The following is a 23,274-nucleotide window of genomic DNA, read 5'->3' on the forward strand; positions in this document are numbered from 1 at the left end:
AAAGAGGGAAGTGAAGGAGAAATCATGAAGTAACGTATTACGGCCCAAGCCTAAAACTTGCCCGAGGGAGGGCAAAGAAAAGCAAATTCAACATTCGACAAAAACAAGAAAAAGAAAATATTATTTCATCCACACCCATAGTGGGGGAAGGAGCAAAACAAGTGAACCAGTTGTTCCAAAAATTCGAAAAGGGGAGAGGGGGTCAAGTACATTTTTTCTTCTTTCACCCCATAGGCGGGGTCTTCCTTCTTCTCTTTGGTCTAGCTGTTAGGGTTGGGGGCATCTTGGGTTCCTCCATCAGCAGCAGGAGGGGCGTCTTCCTCCTTCGATTCTGACACTCCTTTACTCAAGGTGTCCCCCGCTGCAGAGTTAGTGTGGCTTCAAGGGAGGGGACCTCTTACCTCAGCCTCAACTTCCCCCAATATATGTTCCAAATCTTCCTCTGTAAGGACCCCCTCGAGTCAGTATGAAATAAGGCAGAATTGTGAATAATTGAAAAAGAAGGAAAGAAGGTTACCTAGTTCGACAGGAAAAGCTTCGGTCATGGGAACCGAAGGATAAACAAAGGGGTCTGGAGCACCATCCAACACAACTTCGAGATTGAGAAATAAAGGCTCTTCTCCAGTTGGGGGATACCCCAGAGCCATGAACTGCTCTTTATAAGCTATGAAACCATACACCAAGAAGGGCGTAGCTATCTTCGCCCCATCTCCTTGGAAGTCCACTGACTTCTTGAACTCCAGGAGACGGCTGGCCCAGTAAGCCTCCAAGTATCGTTGGCCCTCTTTAGTATTAGGAAAATCAAGTTTGGCCTGCTCAGCTGCCTTCCTAACTGCCTCCGCTTGAGTAGTAGCCTCCTTTTACAGCTTCTTTAAATCCTTTTCTGCTTGCTGGTAGTGACCCACAACCTCCTTCTTTGCCTCCTTCAATTCAACATTTCAGTACCCAATGCTCCACCTTGTCCTCCAATTTCCACCTCTGGGCATCCCCTGAGAGACAGGAGGGGCCCCCTGGGGGCATAAGAACTCCTCACATAGAGAGGTTGCCTGAAACACAAGAAGAAAATCAAGACAAGTACTTAAAAGAGCAAAATATGAAGCGAAAAGACTAAGAAGATATACCTTGACCAAGTATGTAGATATCATCCTTTCAGGCTCCTCTTGAGTAATGGATGCAAGAAGGCGTTTATCCCCCGAAGTAAGCATCCCCCTCATAAGCTCAACCACCATGGGGGAGTCCTTCTCCTTCTCTTGCTCCAAGGATGGGCGAGTGTACAAGCTGTTTGAGGAAGTGCGAAAAGATTTGAAGGGGACACCCCCCTCATCCCGAAGGGAGAAGGGGGAGGAGGTGTGCGGAATGTCTTGCAGAGCTGGTCGGAGGAGTGTCCAAAGGCTCATCTTGGTTTTCTTGGAAGAGGTCCCAAGCGTGGTCCCTGGAGCTAATGGAGCATGCCGCTTTCCTTTGGATTTACTGGAGGTCGAAGTCCCCTTAGAAGACCTGGATGGAGGGTTCCTTGCTGCATGCCCTCCCAAGACATTATCATGCATCAATTTGCTAAATATGATATCCGTTGTCAAAGAAAAAAGTGAAAGATGGTTATACTCATACCGGGATAAAAAATATCAAAATTAAGAAGAATATCAAACACCCAAGGGCTCCACCCGAGGTCTCAGGCCAAAATGTCCTAGGAGCCGCGTCAATCAAGGCTCGACAATCATAGGGTTTCTCATTAAACTCCTCCAACAAAGAGGAGAGGGCAACCGTCTTTTCACTAACATTTATAGCAGGAGGAGGGTTGTGTATCCAACAATCTGAAAAAGTCCAGGAACGAGGAGGTAATATATAGAAAAGACTATTCTTCTAGCGCTTTGGGAGACTGGGGACAGGCAAGGACACCCCTCGACAAGGGGAAAAACAAAAAACACCAATCTCCATACATTTTAAGTGAAAACATTGGGTGAAAGCTTTTAGGGACTAATTGATTTAAAGTCACTTGAAAAAAACGAGGAACATTGGCGTAAAAAGAAGGGATGGAAAAACGTAGACCTAACCCCAATTGTGAAGAAAAGAAGCTTAAGCAGTTTGGAGGGGAGGGGGAGAATGGGGACGACTAGTGGGTGAGGGGACATAAATAGTGAATGATGAAGGGACATGAAATTCCTTTCCTAACTGGAGGATGGTGCCGAGTTTAAGACAGGAAGGCCCCAGTCCGCTGGCGACAGGGACGTCTCCCTTTCCTCTTCTCCAGGGAAGGACCCCTCTTCCTCATTACCCCCATCTCCTCCTACTCGGAGGCCTCATCCAACAAATGATGGGCGGTAGGCAAGCTCCACCGTCAGCCACTTGAGGGTTTAGATGAGCTAGGGCCCATTCTCCTCAAAGTCGCCACCAAGGATCATCGCCTGGAAGAGTTTCCCTTACGAACCTAACTGACTCATCGGAGAAAGTCATGAATGCACAAAAAGAAAATATGATGAGGATGAAAGAGCTAAGGATGAAGATGGAAAAGTAGCACTTACAGACTTGGTAGAAAAGAGTAATCTCCAAAACTCGTAAAGTGGAAGGATGAGGAAGAGATGGGGGGATTATGCCTTGAATTTAGGAGAGTGGAAGAAGTTACCTCCCACGTTCACCTTTGTAACCGATTTCCACTGGACGGTTACAAAGGAGGGCAGGCGCTTGTAAGGGCGGTTATCAAATGCCCCCCCAGGGCAACAGTCATGATGGTTAGATTTAACCTTAGCCATCATTTCAACACTGACAAAGATACAGAGAGCGAAACTCAATACTTCAAAAAGAAGAGGGAAAAGAACAGAGATGGGGGACAATTGAGAATTACGGTCCTCTTGAGATAGTACAAAGAAGGCTCCCTCACATATGAAGGATCTCCTACTCTAAGAAGGAGTCCACGAGCACCCTCTTCCTTAGATGGGGGGACTGAATGATGCACATGGCCCATGGAGACCCAGCCCAAGAAGAACAACAAGGTTCAAGGCCACTCAATGTACGACTCAACGGCCCAGGAGACCCCCTAGCCCGAGATGGAAGACGAAGGCCCAAGGTATTCCTGTACCATATTCATAATATAACCCAAGAGGGAGGATCAGCTCAAAGGCCCACATTTGGCAATCTCCACGTGACAGGTGGCTAGCATTCTAGTTGGCCGCCACATCAAACCACGTCAGGCCTAGAGACACAATGCGGATAAGGGAGAATTCCATAAAGACCAGGATTCCTCGGCAACTAGGACTCCTGGGCAATTGAGACTCCCTGTTTGCGAGGGGTCTCCCCTAACCAGAAGATACATGATTATGGACACAGATAAAGGCAAAGCATGACTTATCTAACCACTCTTATCCTTTGCCCCTGAGAAGGAAGAAAAGAGTACAGACCCCCAACAGCACCCCTCTATAAATGCAGGTTTGGTCCCTGGGACTAGGGACACTCTATCTCTCGACTTTCAAGCACTATTATTAACATTCATACAGCACTCTTTCGTGAAATTGACATACTATCTCTCATAATCTGGTCATCATATCTTGATCTCTCACTATGTTTTAGTTTTTGTATTTATCTATTCTTAAACCCAGTACTAACTTGGACATCAAAGTGCTAACGTGTTATCTTATAGGTTCCCTTTCTTAGGATCTTATACTCGTTGACCCAGATCCAAAAGTAGTAGTTCAAGTTTGATAGACCTGTACTACTTTTACATGCATCAATTTTTATATTTATTTGAGAATATATATTTGTACCAAGATTATGTGCAAGTATTTGGATAATTTTATTATATGTTTACTAATTATAATACTACTAAACTAATATTAGACATATAATAAAAATAATATGAAATTGTATATTCCTAACATTAGATTAATTTAATGTAATATGCTTTTTAATTTTATAATTAATTAATTAATATTATTAATATATATTTTTTATATTAATTATTGATTTTTTAAATTAGAAATATGTTTTTATCAAATAAAAAATAAATCTCGTTTTTAATCTAATATAATTAATAAATTATTATTTTTTTAAAAAAAATAAGCTCGACTTTAAAATTATGTACTTGAGTATAAAACATTTGAGCTTGTTGAACTAAGAAATTTAATCATATGCAATAAGTGAATTGGAAGCATTATTGATTGATGTGTTGTGTTTGCTAGGGGTACAAGTGGTGGACTTCCCCCTTTCCCACATTTATTGTTTTCCAACCCAACCCACCCTATCCATATCCCGCAAGTTACGGTACGATTTGAATTAGACCAATCGGTTGGACAATTTGGTTGAACACCCCTAATCCAAACATATTTCTATTTCTATCACACATTTATCTATCAGCCTTCCATTCCCCTCCACCCTCCAAGTTAGAAGCCATGCCTCAAATCAATCACACTATGAAGTATAACTCTATTTTTAAGTCATAATGATGGACAAATCAAATACAGACCACAACTTCCACTTCGACATTCCTAAGGAAGACCATGATTTAAACTTGGTAAATTCCACAGTTGTCACTTTACAGTAATAAAATGAAGCATACAGTACAGGCTATGACATGCAGCCTATAACAGAATTCCTACTTCCCACAACCAAAAGATCGGTACAGAAATAGCCACATAATTGTTATCCATATATAAGAACAAAAAAAATTGCCTCTCCTGTCCTTGATGTGAGTTACCAATTTGAACAAGGAGAAGAGGAATGCAGTAAACGGAGACAGCAGAGGTATATTACATTATTGCTCAAGGTTGATTCCTGCTCCACCACATTTTATTTTTCCAGACACGCTGAATCAGCCTCTTACTTCGGTCTTCTTCTGTAGGGATACAGTATGTCATCAAGACTCTGTTTTATTTGATTCCCGACTTTACGTATGTTCTTGACTACGCCGTTTGCAACCAGGTTCGCATTTCGAGTAAACCTGCATTAGAAAAGAAGAGATATTCTGGTAGAACTCAATAATTAGAACGTAGACAAGCACAAGAAAAGGTTCCGTTAAAGTCACTTGGAAGTAAATAAAGCTGGACGCAGTTGTTTCAGGTCAAGCTTCATTGAATAGTGAGTTAGAAGCCAGCAATATTTTTCAGTTTGAGTTGAACTAGTCGATAATTCTATTACGATGGTTGTTGTAAAATAGGATTTTGTTGAAATTGTAATACTGCATTCAGGCTCAAGGTAAGAGCGAAGACTAGCATATAATTATGTGACTAAATACATTGGATATTTCTTGAACATTATTTAAACACGAAAGCCCATTCAAGATAGAAATGCTGGCAACAAGAGTTACAAGACTATGATATGCTCAAACCTGGTAGACAGCTACAAGATGGTAATATAATTGCAAAATGGAACATATAGGAGCTTGCCTGCTAAAAAACTCATCCCCCGTTGGATTAGTTGGTTTAGGTAATCGATGCTGAGGCAATCCATTGCCATCTGAGAGAAGCAATAACATAGATTATTTGAAGTTTTGCTCCAAGGTGTATCACAAAATAACCGTCGTAACTTCAAGAAGCAGCTCTAACTGGACCTTAAGCAAATAAATATCCTAGATGTATTCTATTACAGGGATATTATTTTCATTGTTCGAGAGATGTAATTCAAAATACAAAAGACTCTTTTACTAGTACTTCAAACATGGTCATGCCAGTATTACATATGGAAAGAGCACATATGCATTAAGAAAAAAAGAAAAAGGGAAAGAATTGAAAGACATTGTGCCTAGTGTGTTGGCATACACATGAAGCCCCTAAGTCAGTATTTAATCGAAATAGGGGGAAAAAGAAAAGTAAAAATCATGCATTATTTATCAGTACAAATTTCAGAAGGTGCAGACTAGAAGTGAAACAATAAATCAGCTTGATTATGCATTCAGTTTGAGAATAATCTTTATTAGAATAGACCAACAGATGGAAAATGACTGTAGAAGATTTTGCAAGTTGGGAAACCAGACCAATAAATTAATGTTTTCACATTTGTTTCAAATAATCCGTACAACTACATTCATCATTAATCATGCCGTTCAATGATGATTGAAAACTTAAACTCACTAAGATTTTTTTTTTACTAAGAAACCAATATCATGAGGCATGTTAAGCACGGCCAAGTCCTCATAATAATTTCTGTGGAAAACTCCAATAGATTACATATTTGACCTTGCATATTTTCGGTAATTATAGTTTGTTCTGTAACTTCCGTTTGTTTTCTTCCAACAATATTTTCACTACCCCTTTCTCAAAACAGCAGAACAAAAATACTAATACTCTTGCCTCACTAGTTCCATTCAGTTCATTTTCTTTTTCAAATGATGGACCACCTAAGACGTCACCTAGTTTTTTTGAGTTCCAATTGACCTTCTTCTTGATACTAGCCTCGTGAATAGTAATCAATGAAGTGCTCCAACTAATCTGTGTCTTTAAGTCATGAATGAAGTTTGTAAATGACATTTCATCAATAAGAAACATAGAAGAGGATACCTTCTTTATTATGAATATGAGTAGAATCAGAAGCGTTAACTCTGCGATCCACTAAAACCTGCGTAAAAGGCTAAATAAAGTAAGTACCATTATATGTAGTAAGAAGAAGACACGAACAGCGCTCGCAAGACATGGTACTGATTGACATGAAAAAGTTGAAACAAAAAATTATGATAACCATCAAAATCCACTACTCTTTTGCATTCACCTATCACTAACCAATAACCTACATAGGGTAACTTATGAATGATCCTCTCTAACAACCAAAATGAGATATATTAATTATACACAAAGATATGGACTTTATTTTAAGTATTTGCATGTTTAAGTGAAAGAAACCAGTATGGTTTAGCCATGAACTCATGAACATGATCAATAACTTGAGTTACTCAACATGCTACCACTTAGAGAAGCATATGGATTTTGCGGTAAGTGTCTCAATCACTCAACAAAAGAGTATCTCAACTCAATCCAACAAAAGCTCAATGATTAGTAGAAGTGCTTTACCATGCAATTCTTCCCTAACCCACTACTATTCTTTCCCTTAATTAGAATTTCCTCAACATTCTTCCTTCAATCTGCAATTTGAACAAAACCTACTCACATACTTCCATCTCCTTGCCGCGATCTTGCTCCATGTTCCCAAAATTTCTTAAACTCTTTGCTCTTACTTGACCATCTAGTAGGCTCCTAAAGATTTTTCCATTCTCTTAATGTCAATTTTGATGGTAAATTAAAAGGCATGAACATAAAGTTTTCTTGGATAAAACATACACGGGACGAAATTACTACAATTTTTTTTCCTTAAATAAAGAGATAAAAACTCACACAACTGTTTCACTACAATCTTCCCATGCTTCAAAGAAATCAAACCAAGCCAGATAAACAATGCACTCTGAAAACTAACCTCAAGTCCTACGCAAACTGGCAATTCTGTTTGAGTCTGTCGCCCCTTTGAGGCTTGTTCTTTATGGTCCGAGTAAAGAGAATAGCCGACGCAGGCATATCTAAAATCTGCTAGGTTTCTACCCTCTTTAGATGCTTCCATTTCAGATTGTCCGACCATATGTTGAGGTACTATTCATCAAAAGAAATCAAATCCACTTGCAACATTATCTCCGGTGATTAATAGGAGAAATGGAAGAATATGAAATGGAATAACTTGGGAAACACATTACGTACATTACTCAATATGCAATCAAGCACAAGCCATAAAGTTTGAATCATCTCCATGATTTTCTCATGCTGCATAGAGTTTCAAGCATCCACAACAAATGCAGTAGAAACTTTACAATCATGTTATAAACACAAAATGTAGCACACAGACATCAACATCACCCACTCTCTAACACCCAGGTATCTAGTAAAACGTCAATCAGAATCAGGCTTTTTATTTTCTAGCATCTGTTCGATCAGATATATACTACTAGAAACACCCATGGTGGCCATAACTAATAAGCACATCTGTTGCCAAAAGAAAACACGAAAGCAAATATTCCAATCAATTGGGTCCGCATCTTCTTATTTCCATCAGAACTGTATAAAAACACAAATATTATATCCCACGCTAGGAGTTGCTATCTTTCTCTATATATGAAACCGCATCTACATAGAAACAAAATTCGAACGCCATAGAATTTCGAAAAGAAAAATCAAAGAAACAAGGAGGAAAAACCCAAAAACAAGGCGATGAAACAAACCCACAATAAAAGGAATGGTGGGAATCCAAGACCTCAAACATCAGTTCGGCGTTAACCGCAAAACCCCCAAAGAAAATAGGCCAAGCTGCGAAAATCAAGAACACGATAAAAGCAGGGGAAATTAGGGTTACCACTGGGAAGGGAACGGGTAAGGCCAACGCATAGAGGGTTCCGAGAATCGGCCTTGAAACGTGACGAATAATAGAGACACCCTTTGCATGATTTCGCCTTGTTCCCATTACTAGTGGCATCTGCAGGATTGGTATTCTTTGTTAAGGATGAAGGAGATGCGCTGCGATCGTTTTGCTTCAGCTGATTTGAGTCCTCCGCCTTCGAATTGACAGAAGCGATGATTGATTCAGCGGTAGGGGATTCTGCCATTTCCGCGCGTGGGATTCTCTTCTCCTCTTCGCCCTTCATTCTCTCTTCCGCCATAACCAGCAGTACCTGTGGTGCACTTGATTTCTTGTGCTTTTTGTGAAGAACCAAAGATAGTTTTCTTGCTTCTCCACTCCAACTAATTATATATACACTAGTAAGTGTGTCACATCTTATGGATGTTCATAAATTTTCATAAAATATTGAAAATAAAATATTTTCTTAAATTATATTAAGTTAAAAATTATCTCAAATATATATAAGATAATATATATTATATAAGATAAAAATAAATGAGAAAGAAAAACTACCAAAAATAGCTGTTTAAAATCATGATGAGTGGGTAAGTTAATAATAATTATTTAATTTAAAAAATAAAAATAATAATATATTAATTAATTGAAGCACCAATAGGCTTTTCTCGCTAATTTCTAGCGATTTCATTTCCAGTAGTGCTTCCTTAAGGTTTATAATTTTCTCCTCGGATTCCTTATAGAAGCTATCACGATCTATGAGTCCCTATTGCCTGAAAGACAAAAGAACTTTACTAAATTTTCTCTTATCCTGCATTTTTGGATGAGTTAATGTGGCATCAAAATCACCACGTTTGCTGCGAAAATTTATAGGCATTATCTTGTGAAATGGCTTTTCTCTTTACAACACATGTATATCACTACAACAGTTAGTAGTACATATTAACAAATTTTTTTGATTATCCTGCATCTATCTTGAAAATATTTTGAACGAAATTATTACCTAGCAAGATATCGGCACCTGTATCATGAAAGTAAATAGGAGGTGTTTTTACCCTAAACCAGGGTGATCCAAATGCTCCTCCGATCATGATCTTGGCTTCTCATATTTTCTTATTGAGTATCAAGATGTTTTGTGAAAAATCTCTTCCTGTAATAACGGGTAAGGTTTTCCTTGCTTCCTTAGGGAAAACTTCAAATTTTGCCGTGTAATTTTTTTATCCTGAATCAATATAAGCTGCAAAATACTCTGTCTTATACTGATCATATAACATACCAACAGATATGTAGATAGAGAAGGGACTCGCCATTCAATCTTTATGGTAACACCATCAAGACTAAATTCTATGTCGTTACCTTTTCTTCCCCATAGTTTATGATTTTCGAGAAAATTTAACCCCGAAGTCATAGTCCCCTTTTCTTGTCCTGCTACACCTGCAACTAGAATTTCATGACCTGCTATTTCTAACATGCCTTCATATTTACCAACAGCAGGTTGCTGCAAATGATATAAGTCATCACAAGGGAAAAAAATTATCTTTCTTAGTGATGTCAACTATAACCTGTATTTCTTTCCATCCTTCAGGCATCTAAGTTTTACATTATCTACCCTAATCTCTTGATGAGTTAAAGTTTTTAATGACTCTTTCTCTTTTCCTTTGTAGCCTGTAATCCTTTCTTCCGAAAAGGACATCCTTCTACAAAACTCAGTTCTAGAACTAAGTGTTCTATCTAAAATTGGGTGATCTTTTATGATAATATCAACACCACCTATTCTAGGTATCCTTATTGGATCTGGTGTCATTACTTAGTAAATTTCTTGAAAATTCTATGAATTTCAATATACTCTTTCCTAAGAAATAAATCTAAATGATACGTATTAGAAAGGGCATATGCAATTCTATAAGTTATAGAATATGGTCTATTACCTTCTTTCATTAGATTTTTTCTTTTAAAATCTTGGTGAAGGGTTAAGACTCTATTAAACTCTTGGTCTGCTAGGTTGTATGCAATCCTAGAATGAATACTTACTTTGTAGATTATGTGATGTTTCCTTTGATTCAGTCCTATCTTGTTCAGGACTTTCCCAATTCCTCCAATCCTAAATCCGTTATATGGGCTGAGGTTGGAATCTTATCGCATGATTCTTCCCATAGTTTTTTTTTACACCATCATTCTGGAAAAAAATCCTGACAGGCTTTCGGAGGTTTGAAGCCTATCCCCCTCGTTATAGTTATTCTGATTCGGTTGAAGATCCATCCGAATCAGTCTCCATTTCCTCCTCAAAGACACTTTCGTCTGATGGAAGATCTTCAAATTGGTAGATGGGTACCAAATCGCCATAGTATACTGTATCTAGAATATCATTCGTGGCTTCAAATTTTCTCAATTCACAACGTTTTTGCAGGCAGTCTGGAGATATTTGTCCTCTTGCCCCGCAAGTCCAGCAATTGCAGTCTTTGAAACTTTCATTGGTTCGGGTATGGGCCCGTCTGAAAGTTCTTCTTGTAGGGGCTCTTCCGGTGGACCTTGTATCTGTTCGTATAGATGAAGCCCTTGTTGGTCCTGTTCTCTATTCAGATTTATATGTTCTGGCTTTTGACTTGGACCACCATGATCTTCGTCGAGAAAAGGTTCTTCTAGAACTCCTAGGGTAGGAGTCACTATTTTGCTTCCTCCTTTTCCTCGGCTCGCTCGATTCTCTTATAATAGTCAGAAAATCGTTGTTATCACAACAGAGAGGAGTTCGTTTAATTTTACCTCTCAGTCTTTTTTTACTGGATGGATGCTTGATAACACCAATCCCTCAGTTTGTCTTTAAGGAAAAACATTCTCCTTTCAACTGAATCTAGCTGTCCTTCAGGTACTTTGTATGACTAGATCAACATTTTCCTCCATGGTCTACATATTTTTGCAAAGAACATTGGAGCTACTACTTTCGTTGCTATTCCATTCTTGAAGAAATACTTGCACAACAAATAGAAATATTCATCTACAGCACAAATACTTCTTAGTTCAAGGCTGAAGAGAGCTTTTGCATATTCTTTAGCCTTTTCTGCTCTACCTCATTTGAAGTCTCCATCACCGATGTAGTGTATTTTGATAAGCCTTCCTAGTCAGTCTACAATCGTGCCTTTTGGATCTCTGGCAAGGATGCTGGCTTTGGTATCTTCTGGGATATTACCCCATCCAATCTTCACAAATCCCTCCAAGCTCAACTCAACAAGTTTTATGAAGTTTTCCTTGTCGAACTCTAGGGTAGTTGTTGCTATCTTGATGGTTGCAACCTATCTATCAACTTTTCGGTATTTCAGAAATCGATAATATCTAGGTTAAGTATAGCGCCATATGGATGTTGGGGCTGGAGCATGGCTCTTACCCAAGGTGTATTTTCAGGCTCCTTTTTAGGATTTCTTCCTGGATTCTCTTTTAGCCTAGTTCCCACGAACGTCGGAGTGGCATTAGTGTGTAAATCCGCACTTTCTCTCATCGAATGATCCTGTGGAGGATCATTAGAACATGTACTTCCCGAACATGTACTTCCCTCAGGCAATGGTAATGCTGGAGTGATTTCATTGGTTTGGCAAAATTGACTAAATCCACAATCCCGAGTTGGGAAAAAGATCCCGTCAATTCTTGTAGATCTGATAGATCCGCTCTCATTACCTCCATCATTTTATAGATCTGATAGATGCGATAATCAGATCGTCTCTGGACTTCGGGTTTGGAATCTCCGTGGCCTTCCCCTTCTGGTGTGGAAGATGTACTGTTCCAAGGGTGCTCCTGATTCGATCTTGTCTGGATTTTGATATCTCAGGGGTTCTCCCTTTGGTTTCTCTTTAGATCTGCAATTTCTGACTTGAGATCTGTAAGATCCTTGTGTAGATCTAGAAGGAATTTAAGGATCTCATTTATCTTCTGGCTTAAGGTTTCTATTTCCATAGGTATATGAATTGACCTATGTCCATAGTTTTGAACTATCTTTTGTATTTCTTTCAGATCTTGGGAGATCTTCGAGGTATCCAGCTTGAGTTCTTTCCAGTCAGTTCCTTTAATCAAAATTTTTAGAACTGTAACTATGCAAGAATTTACGCGTTCCGCTTCTTTTGGTTGGGATTCTACCATGGACTTCAGTGGAGTATAAACGCCTCACCGTGTTTCCTAGTAGTATCTGTCGAATTTGAAAGTTCCTCAACTATTCTTGCTCCTCTTCTAGCGTGAGAAGATTTGGGTCAATCCTCTTGGGACCTTTGTAACATCTGTCAAGAATTTCCTTGAGAAATTTCCTTCTTTGTATTTCTAGAATCTAGAAATATTCCCTATTTTCTTTGTAACTCGAATTTTCGTTCGATTCAATTTGCTCTTAAGAGCCTCCTCTATTAGTGGATAAATAATATCTAAATGTAATATAAACAAATATTTTTTCAATAAATTTAGGCCCTAATACCATTTTAGGCGAGCATTAACAATAAAATGCAAATAGATATGGATTAAAACTGCTCTTTAAAAGTAGTATGGGGGTAAAATTGTTCAAAAATCCGTTAGAAGACTAAAAATAAGCCATTTTGAAAGTTACTGAACCTAAAAAATATGAGCATAGTTATCAAACTAAAATTAATATTTAGGCATATTTAGCAAACTAAAATATTTTCCCTTTCTTTAATTAACCTCTTTTTTAGTCCTAAGTCATTTCTAATGTGACATTTTAGAGAACTTTAATTTTGTGCTGTCAATAATTTTTTTCATAAGTATTTAAATTTAAATAAAATTAACTAATAAAAAACTAATTTTTAAGATTAAATTATTAGATGCACATGTTTGGGTATGGCAGACATCTGAATTGGTTTGATTATATGATTGATTTAAATTTGACTAGATCTAATCATTTAGTTTAGGATTTCTTTGAATATATATAATTTAAATTGACGAAATTAAGACTCCATAAATGTGTATGTGTGGGTATTTGTCTATTCTAATAATGATTGATGATTTGTTGTAATAATAGTTATTTGTTAGTTATACGTACATGACATTGTTAATTGATACATATTGATAGTTAATAATTGAATAATGTAATTGTAATCGATTCCTAAAAATTAATTGTTTCTTTGTTTTGTATAATAAAAGACAAAAAGGAAAAAAGCATGGAAGATTCTTTTTTAAAATGTGAAACAAAGATTTTAAAAAATAATTTTAAATACCTTTATATGAAAAGAATTTAAAATTTATTATTTTTTTCACAAAGTATAAATTAAAATAAAGGTCGAAAATTTTGAAATACTTTGTTCAAGAACTTGATTGAGGATCCGTTTAGAAATAAAATGAGAAGTGGAAGGAGGAGTGAAAAGGCAAGAAAAGGGAAAGAATAATAATTTTCTTTCAAATTATTTGGTAACATAGACGAGTAAATCTCAAACACTTTTTTGTTTGGCAAGAGAAAATAGATTAAAAAAAAGACTATTTTGTAGTTTTACTGATTAATTCTTTCACTTTATTTTATATAACACCAGAAAAAAATTACTATTAACTACAATATTAGTAATTATAGTTAAAAATTATGGTAATGACTACTATTAATAATTGTTAAATAAAATTGATGGAAAAAACTAATTTTTTCATTATGAAAAATTATTTTCCATGGCTAAGAGCTATATATGGTCAAAATATTTGCCATGAAAAATGTTTTAACCACCCTCGCAAAAGTCACGCCAACAACCATTGCCTGGTTGTGGTTAATAACTATTTGCTATGACTATTTATTATCAATCATGGTCATTAACTACAGTTAAATGCTATAATTCTTCTAGTGTTAGAAAATAAACAAGTTAATATTATATTAAAATAATTTTACTATATAAAAAAAAATTAAAAATCTTATTAGTAAAAATATTCATCAAACAAGAACAAAAATATTTTTAATTAATAAAGATATTCATCAAAATGAGTATTGTGCATTTATTTTAAATTATTCAGCTTAACTAATATAAAAGTTGCTACTAATGATTGATGACGTACTAGTTTTTTTTATGATTTGGTTATCTTTTTCTAGAAAATTATATACCGGTATTATCAATGGGAAGAAAAAAAGAATTAGAGAAAAATTATATATGTGGATAATAGAGTAAATAAAAATAAAATATATATATTTTTGTCTTTCTGGCCAAACAAAATTGGACGAAAAAAGTGAAAGTATATTTATATATATTTAGTCCAAAATATTTTTTACTTTCACTTTTTTCATCCAATTTTGGACTAAAAAAATAGACACCAAAAGGGTTTCATATATATCCAGTTCTATTTCCTTCCAATTATTCTCCCTAACCAAACACCGACTTTTTTCCATACATTTATTGTTATTTTATTTTTCTTATACACCAACTTTTCGCCCTAACCAAACGAACCCTAAAAGTTGAGTCTGGGGGCAATTAACTTTAAGAGTTGTCTTTGCTATTCGATATGTGATCATGATAAGTATATAGAAAGCTGGATACGAGACCGTATGGGGTTAGAGCAGCTTTCCTTAGAGCAGAATCGAAACAAAAGACGTCAAAGGTGGACTATTTACCGTCCTATATAGACGAGATGGCTGTGATTGCTAAGGAGTAAGTGTGAAATAAGACTGTTACTTATGACTTAGCAAGAGTATCCTAGACGAACCCGACAATTGCTCCATCTAAAAACACTCAAGGTGACTTGTTCGCTGCATAAATATAAAGGAATATAGGAATAGATAAGGTACGGACAAGTAGGTAATAGCAAAGGGAAGCCTTGGCCCCTCTTTGATGGACGACAAAGCTAGATTCGGACGTTGGTTCGAGGCCTCATGTAGTCCCAGTACTTTACGCTATAGTCCTAATGCTCGTACCTAGCAGCCTAGCTCCCAGAACTACTTTGTTTAGGATGGCTGAGTAGCTCATTCGTGTTTTTGGCAATTGAAGAAGTGATCTTCCAAACAAAATTATGGAAAGAACACTTTCGCTAATTTAAAGTCTTTTCACTTTTTGTCCCATTAGTTATGAGATTTTTATTTTTTGTTTTATAACTTTAAAAAAGCAGCCTCTTTGATCCCGACACCTTTTCGTTAGATATTTTAATAAAAAATGTTATGTACGTGGCATGTGATCATTAAGATTTTTATACCTTTGATCCCATTAGTTACGGATTATATACTTTTGTTCTATAAGCTATGAAATTCTTATTTTTTGTCCTATAATTTTTAAAAAGTAGCACTTTTGATCCCATGTACTTAACAACCATGTGACCTTTTTCTCTAAATATTTAACAAAAAGTGGTTATGGAATAAAAAATGCTACTTTTTAGAAGTTATGGGACCAAAAGTAAGAATCCTGTAATCAACGGTATCAAAAATGAAAAAAGATTCTAAATTATAGGACCAAAAATGCTATTTCTCCACAAAATCATTATAAAATATTTTAAAATTTAACCATGAAATCTATCAATCCATACACAATGTACTTTATTTTGAATCCAAAAATAGCATTTGTAAGTCTAAATATTGCGAGATCCCGCGGATGTCCAGAAATGAGAACAGAGGCACAGTACAACAACGATCATACATTTGCTGTCTGATAAACAACAGTTTCTGTTAATACATCGAGTCCGTACATCATAAAACGTAAAGGGAACTTACAACATTCATGACAACATGAGCAAACATGTGCAAACCTAAATGTCGACAATCGCCAGAGAAAGAGAAATCTCTTGAATGCTCCGTTTGGCCACAGTCGACTTTCCTGATATGAACTTATGCAGACGTTCAGACATATTTGCTATGACTGATCATAAGCAACATTCACGTCTAAATTAGGAATCTTGACAGCAGCAACAATAGTTTCCTTCGGTTAACAATGCACTATATACAGCTTCACTCGGAAAATCCCTTGTTTCTTTGTTTTTGCAACTAGGTGGAAACTGCAACACATGCTATGATTTCACAACTTTCCGGTTGAAAACGGGATAGTAAGTATCAAGCTCGAGTTGTTCTAGGATTTGCTGTGTTCTCCATAGATAAGAGGAGTGACCCTCGATGACTTCAGTTACGTCAACCTGTTTGGGTCGAACGGGAAGGGGCATGGGAAAAGTCAAAAGTTGTACGTATGACTATTTGGAATAATTGCATTGACACTCCTCAGGTTTAAACGTACTATTATAAAGGAATTCCTCGTTTTTGAAAAACTACATCGATGCCGGTGTAATCATGTTTGACATGCATATTTCTTGACCGTGGGCCATGCAGTGTAATTTTAAGGAAAACAACGGAGATTTTTGTAATATGCCTAAACCTCAAGGGTGTAAACGTAATTATATTTACCATTTTGTAGCATAAAATGATCATTAAAAACAGCAAAAGATCAAATACGAAGCACTGTAGAAATGACATACGTTTTCAATGCCAGGGACATTGACGGGTTGAATTCCAGCCAATCCTTGGGTGAGAAGACTGTGGAAACGTAGAGCATGGCAACGTTAAATCAAAAGTTCAAGGGGAATATGTAAAAGAATGTGCAAGAAGAGAATCCCACTTTCATTTCAGAAGAATAGTGAAAAATATTTGAAACTTCTGGTTTCGAATTGTAAGAGATGCATACTTCGCACGAAATGCAATTCCAAGCATCCAATCATTTGTGGAATATGCATTCACATATCTCCCAGCCACCACCTGCAGAGAATAGACAACTGTCATCTCCAAACTGCATTGAGACCCTAAGTGAGAAGGGTGTTTATTACTTGAAAAAATTAGAAAGATAAGATTTTATGAGCCAAAAAGTCGTTTACGACTACCTTTCGAGTAGCTTCCCAGTCCATGTCTTTAATGGCTATGGGAGCTCCAAGAAGAACAACTCTTTCCACAATTCCAGCTGAGGAAAATCCAAAACAAGAATCAGTTTGCAGAACATGTCACTTGAATTCCCTTAATATGCCTAACACCCCCCCCCCCCCCCAAATCCCAATCGCCAAAGGAAGAATGACCAAATCTGAAACATTAGACAAAATTAAACACACGCTGCCAGTAGTTTGATGGTCGGGGTTGTCATTTAGAGTAAATCAGTCAAGAAGAGAAAAACAAAAGTCAAATTTGTCCCAGGGACCGAAATAGTAGAGTTGGGAAATATATTAGAAAAGTCTGATCTGCAAAGCGGCAAGAACAGCATTTTGGATATTGGAATGTACAGTTGGAAACTAAGTTGTATCTGACTGAGAATCCAAAGTTAGCAGAGGATCGTACTCATAAGGTTGAGTTACATTCACTGAATCAATATCGAAATAAAAGAATGCAAACTTCACATAAGAACAATGCCGCAAGCAATCTCTGATGGTCATCTTTACTTTCCCCTGCAGTCCTACACTGTGAGAGAACGCTTACCATTAGCTTCACTTTCAGACAAAATCTGGAGGCACCTGAAGATCACCCTTGCTCCAAGAGAGAAACCTACAAGTGTCACGGGCCTGGAAATTTGAGGATGACCGTTAATTTAAATGGAATATCTGTGGAACCTCAATCTATTGGAATGGAGTTGAGTAACAATTATTTGTGGTTTCTTTTTCAGTTGGTCTACCTCTGCCCTTGCAATCCTTTCAGTAATACTTCAGCAAGAAGCTTCCCTGCTTTATCAGACCTACAAAATATGGCAGCAGGTCAGAGTTTTTCAAACAAGAAAAATAATGTTAGAAGAGAAAGGACAACCGTGAATGAAGTATTTAGACAAAATAGCAAGCTGGAACCTATCTACGACTCCGTCAAATGCTAAAATTTACACACATCCAGCTAATAGAATCTCAAGCCCCCAACCAGCAAACAATAAAAGTAAAATAAATAAAGGGAAAGGAAAATTAATAAAGAAAATTATTTTGGCGAGACTTGTTTCCCAACATATAACTTCAATCTTGGTATCAAAAGTAACCCAGCTAGAGGATATCTGAAAATCTTTCCAGCCTTCTTTTCTTACTGTGACAAATCAGGTAATATAAATATTAGTCTGTAGTTTCTCCCCCTTCCATCATAATTCATAAGTACCTTCCTGACAGTAAAGTAAGAAGGAAAACCTGTTCAAGGCAATTGACCATTTGCTGTCAATAAAATCCGTAACAACAAGCAACGTTGCTGGCCAGGCCAGTGCCGTCAAAAGACTGCTTAGTACAGTCATCATAGCACCTTGTTTCATCAATTCCATGGCAATTCCTGCAGCAAGAAGTAACCATGTTTATTTTATTGGGCAATCTCCAGGGAATATAGCTAATAATGCTTCATATTCAGCTGCATGAAAAAATCCTTTACTTGAAGTAAGATAGTCTTGAATAGCGGTGCTTACAGCGATCAGATGCTTGGACTCCCACTGCAGTACATACCTTAAAAAGATTACAAGTTAAAAAAGGAATGTCAACATCATGAAACATGTTAGGTGAACATTGTAAACTTATACCATCCATGCTGTGAGAAGACTGACTTGTGAAACGCTGAATTTGGTGTTTATTGGTTTTTTGCCAAGTTATTCAATTTCTTTATCAGGACAGGACCCAACCAATGTAGTAACTTCTAGAACTTTGTTGAAGATAAAGGAAATATAGGCATGTCAAATTTGTTATACTCAACCACTACTGCAAGGTGAAATCTAAATAAGGAAAAGTATAAGATGAGACTCTACATCACTTATGAGAATGAAAGTACAGGAACAAGGTGGTTACCTTTCCAAGTTATCATGTTGCCCCTCCCAAGGTCTTACAAAGTCTTCTTCCTCAAAAACAAATCCAGATACTGAAATCTCAACCCCTAATCGCTGACAAGAAACCACAAAGAGGAAACGGACGCAAAGGCACATAGACACATTTCAGCAACATAACAAGGTAAAGAAAACAGTTAATGCATTGCTATAAGCTCAGCAGCAATGACCCATTCACATTAACAAGACAAAAGGAAGATAAGGCATGAAAATATATCCAAAGCTTTTCTTTACTTTCTAATTTACACAAAGCTAAAACCTCACTCCTTGGTTATGGTTTTCCCCTATTGCTTTGAACTCAAATTCATCAACTTCTCCAATTCTCCTAGCCATTTTGCTCCCTGTAAGTCCAGCTCCAGCAGCTGGTTCAATTAAAAGTTAACAAGATATAGATGGATAACAAAATAGTATATATGCAATCATTTTCTAATGTAGAGAGCCCATTCAAATTGCTCCCCTGAAGCAAGCAAGGATTGAAGAAGCAAATGCACCCTAGAAAGGTCTAACTCAGAAAGAAACTCCATTGCTGTGGCTGAATGTAGTTAAATAAATTAAACTGCATCCTGTACCTACCACCCAATGAAGCTGCAACTGCGACAGAACCTGCAACACTTCCAGCAGCAGTAGCAACAGCAGCAAACCCACTTGCTCCAATAACAGGGATAATAGTCCCCAATGTAGGTGCTAAAGCACCGAATCCAGCAGCAATTGCAGGAGCAGCTAAACCTGTTCAAATATGATGTAAACAAACCCACAACCAAAACTTACAACTTACGGAAAAAATTTGAGAAGCTTGCTGGTCACCTGGAAATGCAAAACAATAAGAAAGATAGAGTATGACATACCTCCAGTGATTGCCATCAAGGCTCCTCCAGTTAAAGCAGCAGCACCAATGATACCTCCACGTTTCAATTTAGCCCATGAGCTTTCTGGTGAACCGGCTACTTCTTTCGATGAGTCCACTTTTAGAAGAGCCATCACAGAACAAGCAATCATGGTTTCAATGGCTTCCTGCAAAAAGATCATTTCTTTTTTCATTATGAAATAATAGCAAACATGTGAAAGGATCCAAAGTCATATCAGTATAAAAGACAGGCAGTTAAAAAAGCAAAGATCTGTCAACAGCATCTGATGATAAAGCTTGGAGCTAAGAGGAGTAGACATGACTTAGCGTGAAGTCAAAAGATTTAATTTGAGTGTGCGTCAATGTGAACATTCTCTGAGATGGGTGATAAAATGAGAACTCAAAGACCAAGACAAGCATATTTCTGAGATGGAACTATGAGATGTAACAGCCTAATTTCCTCACGTATTTCGCTCTTAGAATATTAAGGGAAAACATCAATAACAGGACACACTTTCCTTAGGAAGAGCTGTCAATTCAATATCAATTCTTGATTTCCTCCCAGAAGAATGACCAGGGAACTTAAGAAAAGAATAAAATATTCCTACACTTAAATTCAACTGCATAAACATCCTTATACGTAAAAAAACATAGGGTAAAGAATAACCAAGATTTACTCATATGTATCCAGTATCTGCATGAGATATTTCTTCTCCAATCTGAGTAAGCTTTTAGGCAATTTTATCAGCCTGATAGCAGTTTTTACGGATTATAGTGACCTAAATGTATTTCTTTGCTTTGTGTTTCAAAGATTTAATTGCACATATGCAGTTCAATTTAACTTGGACGGAACCAAATACCAAATAGTTCCAGAGAATCACTAACATCTCCAACAATGAGAACAATATGAGGCACACAGTTAACATCTTCTCTTTACTCTTCAGCCGTAAGTTGCTATTACTACACATGCATTCCTTGGCTAATCCATAAGGGATAGTGCAAAGCACTGCGAAATCCATCCGTTAACAGTTTAACATATAACAATATCCCACAAAAAGTCCCAAAGACAGACTTAAAATAGATTAATGGAATAAAGCTAAACACATCAAACATGCGCGCAAGCGTGAAAACATACCATTTTTTTCCACTTGACATCGAACCAGGTAGCTAGCAACCTCAATGCCACACGATGCCTGGCATCATAGCCCTTTCTTCCCCTGGTGAATTTCTTATTGTCTTCAGGGGTATCAGCTAGACAAGCTGAAAGAAGTTCATATAGCACTGTCAGTTTCCTTGGGTAACTAAGCATTGTTACCTCTTCCAGTGGTTTTCCAGCAGACTCTTTCATGGATTCTGCAGGGGCTTCCTCTACAATAGATGTAATAGCATTTATTTCCTGCCGACGATCACTAGGTGTATTACCCTCTCTAGGTTCTGACTCTAGCTTCTTATCGGGAGGTGCGAACTTCTCCCTGCAAGCATTTTCATATTCACGCTGCTTTTCCTTTTTGGACTTATAATCATCAGGGCTCTTTTCCATGCTCAAACACATAGCATCTATAGCAGCTGCTAAAGCCAGTTCCTTATCAACAATTTCTTCAGATATGTTGCCACTTTCCTCAGAGAGTAACCTTAGAAACTGATAATAGAGCAATGGTTTCATCATTAGATATCATATCCATTCATGCTGCTACATATCCTCGGCACTTGATAAACTATATAAGTTCGACAGTAACCTCAGCAGCTATGGATTCCTAATGCACATAGCAAGCCATACACTCAAGTTTCTAACACCACACCAAGAGGACTTTTACAAATATTGAGATATTATGGATGATGCCATGCAGAGCATAAATTTATCACAAAAGAATGATGGTCCCAGGCTTGTGAAATAGGATGACCTTCAGAAAAAAGTACACTTCCCAAAAGTAAAATACTAAAAATAAAATGCCGTGAACTTTGTTAGGCAAACTTGGATTGCTCTATCTGAAATTCTGGCATGCTTAAAATAAAGATGCACTGCTGACTAAGAATACACAATCAGCAAGAACAAGATCGGTATTCCGATTCCCTTAAATAGTAACATGAACTTCACTTACAACCCAACGAGTTCTATGTATATTTATATGATACAAAAATCTTGAAACAACAAAGTTCGACATCGATTAATGAAATATTTCCTAGGATTAAGTTTGCAACTAACTCAACCACATTTGGCATAGCCCATTTTCTGCCAAATCGAAATAATCCATTGCTTTTACTCCAAAATGTAAATCTGCGCATTACCACACCTATTTTCTGAAGAACAGGCTCTTGAGGCGGAAAAACAAACTAGTAAGATCAAAACCTTCAGATAGAAATTAAATGAGAAGACAATATGTAAGAAAGAAAAGAACTAACAGCTCCAACATGATGCTTGGCTGGTGAGTACGCCACAGTTTCCTCCAGCGCCCCCCAAGCTCTGCTATCAATTTCTAGAAACCTATAATTACATACCAAAAGTCACCTATTTCCGCATATACTTGCATAAATACACAAAAACAAAGAAGAATGTTTGGTACTTGAAGACGGGCCGAAGAAGGCCGGCGGACTGGTGAACCCACAGCTGGGGGTCATCAGACACAAAATCAGAACTACTGCTAGTGCTGACGCGTTCCTCCGGCGGGTCGCTGCCGTCGTCGTCGTCGTGGGAGGGAAACCCCAAAGGGTGAATCTGGTGGAGCTGAGCCTGGTGTAGGGCCAGAGCGAACAGTGCTCCGGCAGCGTACTTCTGCGTCGACGTCAACGTCGACGAAGATGACGACATCCCCCTTCTTCCGCTCCTTATTTCTAGCTCAAAATCAGCAAAAGCATGAATTATATTTGCATCCCAGAAATGAAATCACTCGGGCAATTTATCAAATATTAGATATATGGTACTCCGCTGAAAAATTTTACTCGGACGGGCGGCTCTTTCAGTCTTCGTTCTTGTTTTTCATTCTCGCCTTTCCCTTTGCTCTTCGACAGTTGAACTGTTGAAGGAATTAAGGCAGCACTACGGCGTCGTATAGCAATACATGTGATGTGTTCTTTGTTCGTACATGTGATGTTGGAATATGCATTTTCCTTTTTAGGAATAATTATTACACTCTCCTCTCTAACATTTGATGTAATTATATATTTTTTATATTGTAATTTTAAAAATTATATTAAATGTCACTCGTAATATCACACCACTCTCTCAAATGTGTTTTTAACGATTACATTCCCCTATCTTTAGATTTAGTGTAAATATACATAGATTTTTTATAATTTGAAAAATTATTTCTAATATTTCTAAAATTTATTTTTATCTAATAAATAACTTTATTCGTTAGTCAAAATTACAACATTTACTGA

At 37.1% G+C, this 23,274-nt stretch overlaps 2 protein-coding genes and 1 long non-coding RNA gene across 6 annotated transcripts; all 3 read right to left on the reverse strand.

Moving 5' to 3' along the window:
• Positions 1-47: 47 nt before the first annotated feature.
• LOC110012625 (uncharacterized) lies at positions 48-1,998 on the reverse strand. Its single transcript, XR_016067516.1, has 3 exons — positions 1,122-1,998; positions 518-1,046; positions 48-442 (listed from the first exon to the last, which is right to left on the reverse strand). It is a non-coding gene; the product is annotated as an uncharacterized LOC110012625 (long non-coding RNA).
• A 2,467-nt stretch (positions 1,999-4,465) lies between these two features.
• Positions 4,466-8,698, reverse strand: LOC105171105 (altered inheritance of mitochondria protein). 2 transcript variants are annotated; one of them, XM_011092121.3, is made up of 5 exons: positions 8,314-8,698; positions 7,390-7,559; positions 6,483-6,540; positions 5,373-5,442; positions 4,466-4,951 (listed from the first exon to the last, which is right to left on the reverse strand). In XM_011092121.3, the coding sequence occupies exons 1-5, from the start codon at positions 8,615-8,617 to the stop codon at positions 4,933-4,935; spliced, it is 621 nt and encodes a 206-aa protein (XP_011090423.1). In that variant the 5' UTR covers positions 8,618-8,698; the 3' UTR covers positions 4,466-4,932. The 2 variants fall into 2 exon arrangements, with proteins under 2 accessions (XP_011090423.1, XP_011090422.1); XM_011092120.3 differs by having other exon boundaries at positions 4,466-4,927; positions 8,314-8,697.
• A 7,170-nt stretch (positions 8,699-15,868) lies between these two features.
• Positions 15,869-22,991, reverse strand: LOC105171106 (transmembrane and coiled-coil domain-containing protein STS1). 3 transcript variants are annotated; one of them, XM_011092122.3, is made up of 16 exons: positions 22,834-22,991; positions 22,458-22,725; positions 22,297-22,378; positions 21,032-21,535; positions 19,898-20,063; positions 19,626-19,778; positions 19,317-19,414; positions 19,018-19,109; positions 18,611-18,681; positions 18,379-18,514; positions 17,892-17,951; positions 17,699-17,781; positions 17,116-17,192; positions 16,923-16,993; positions 16,717-16,774; positions 15,869-16,380 (listed from the first exon to the last, which is right to left on the reverse strand). In XM_011092122.3, exons 2-16 carry the CDS (start codon positions 22,700-22,702, stop codon positions 16,258-16,260), a joined length of 2,019 nt encoding a protein of 672 aa, XP_011090424.1. In that variant the 5' UTR covers positions 22,703-22,725; positions 22,834-22,991; the 3' UTR covers positions 15,869-16,257. The 3 variants fall into 3 exon arrangements, 2 of the variants coding, with proteins under 2 accessions (XP_011090424.1, XP_088741233.1); XM_088885107.1 differs by having other exon boundaries at positions 22,458-22,930; XR_002287805.2 differs by having other exon boundaries at positions 16,299-16,380; positions 16,857-16,993; positions 22,458-22,934.
• Positions 22,992-23,274: the final 283 nt, after the last annotated feature.

The sequence above is a fragment of the Sesamum indicum genome, linkage group LG9 (assembly GCF_026168435.1).
Source record: "Sesamum indicum cultivar Baizhima isolate 11 linkage group LG9, ASM2616843v1, whole genome shotgun sequence".
Taxonomy (NCBI): Eukaryota; Viridiplantae; Streptophyta; class Magnoliopsida; order Lamiales; family Pedaliaceae; genus Sesamum; species Sesamum indicum.

Coding starts and splice junctions, on each gene's coding strand:
- LOC105171106 (XM_011092122.3), bottom strand. CDS start 22,702: ATGTCGTCATCTTCGTCGACGTTGACGTCGACGCAGAAGTACGCTGCC. Junction 22,379..22,457: donor CTTCTTCGGCCCGTCTTCAA/GTACCAAACATT, acceptor ATGTAATTATAG/GTTTCTAGAAATTGATAGCA. Junction 19,779..19,897: donor CTTGATGGCAATCACTGGAG/GTATGTCATACT, acceptor ATATTTGAACAG/GTTTAGCTGCTCCTGCAATT.
- LOC105171105 (XM_011092120.3), bottom strand. CDS start 8,617: ATGGCGGAAGAGAGAATGAAGGGCGAAGAGGAGAAGAGAATCCCACGC. Junction 6,541..7,389: donor CAGTTTGCGTAGGACTTGAG/GTTAGTTTTCAG, acceptor CCTTTTACGCAG/GTTTTAGTGGATCGCAGAGT. Junction 5,443..6,482: donor TCATATTCATAATAAAGAAG/GTATCCTCTTCT, acceptor TGCTTCTCTCAG/ATGGCAATGGATTGCCTCAG.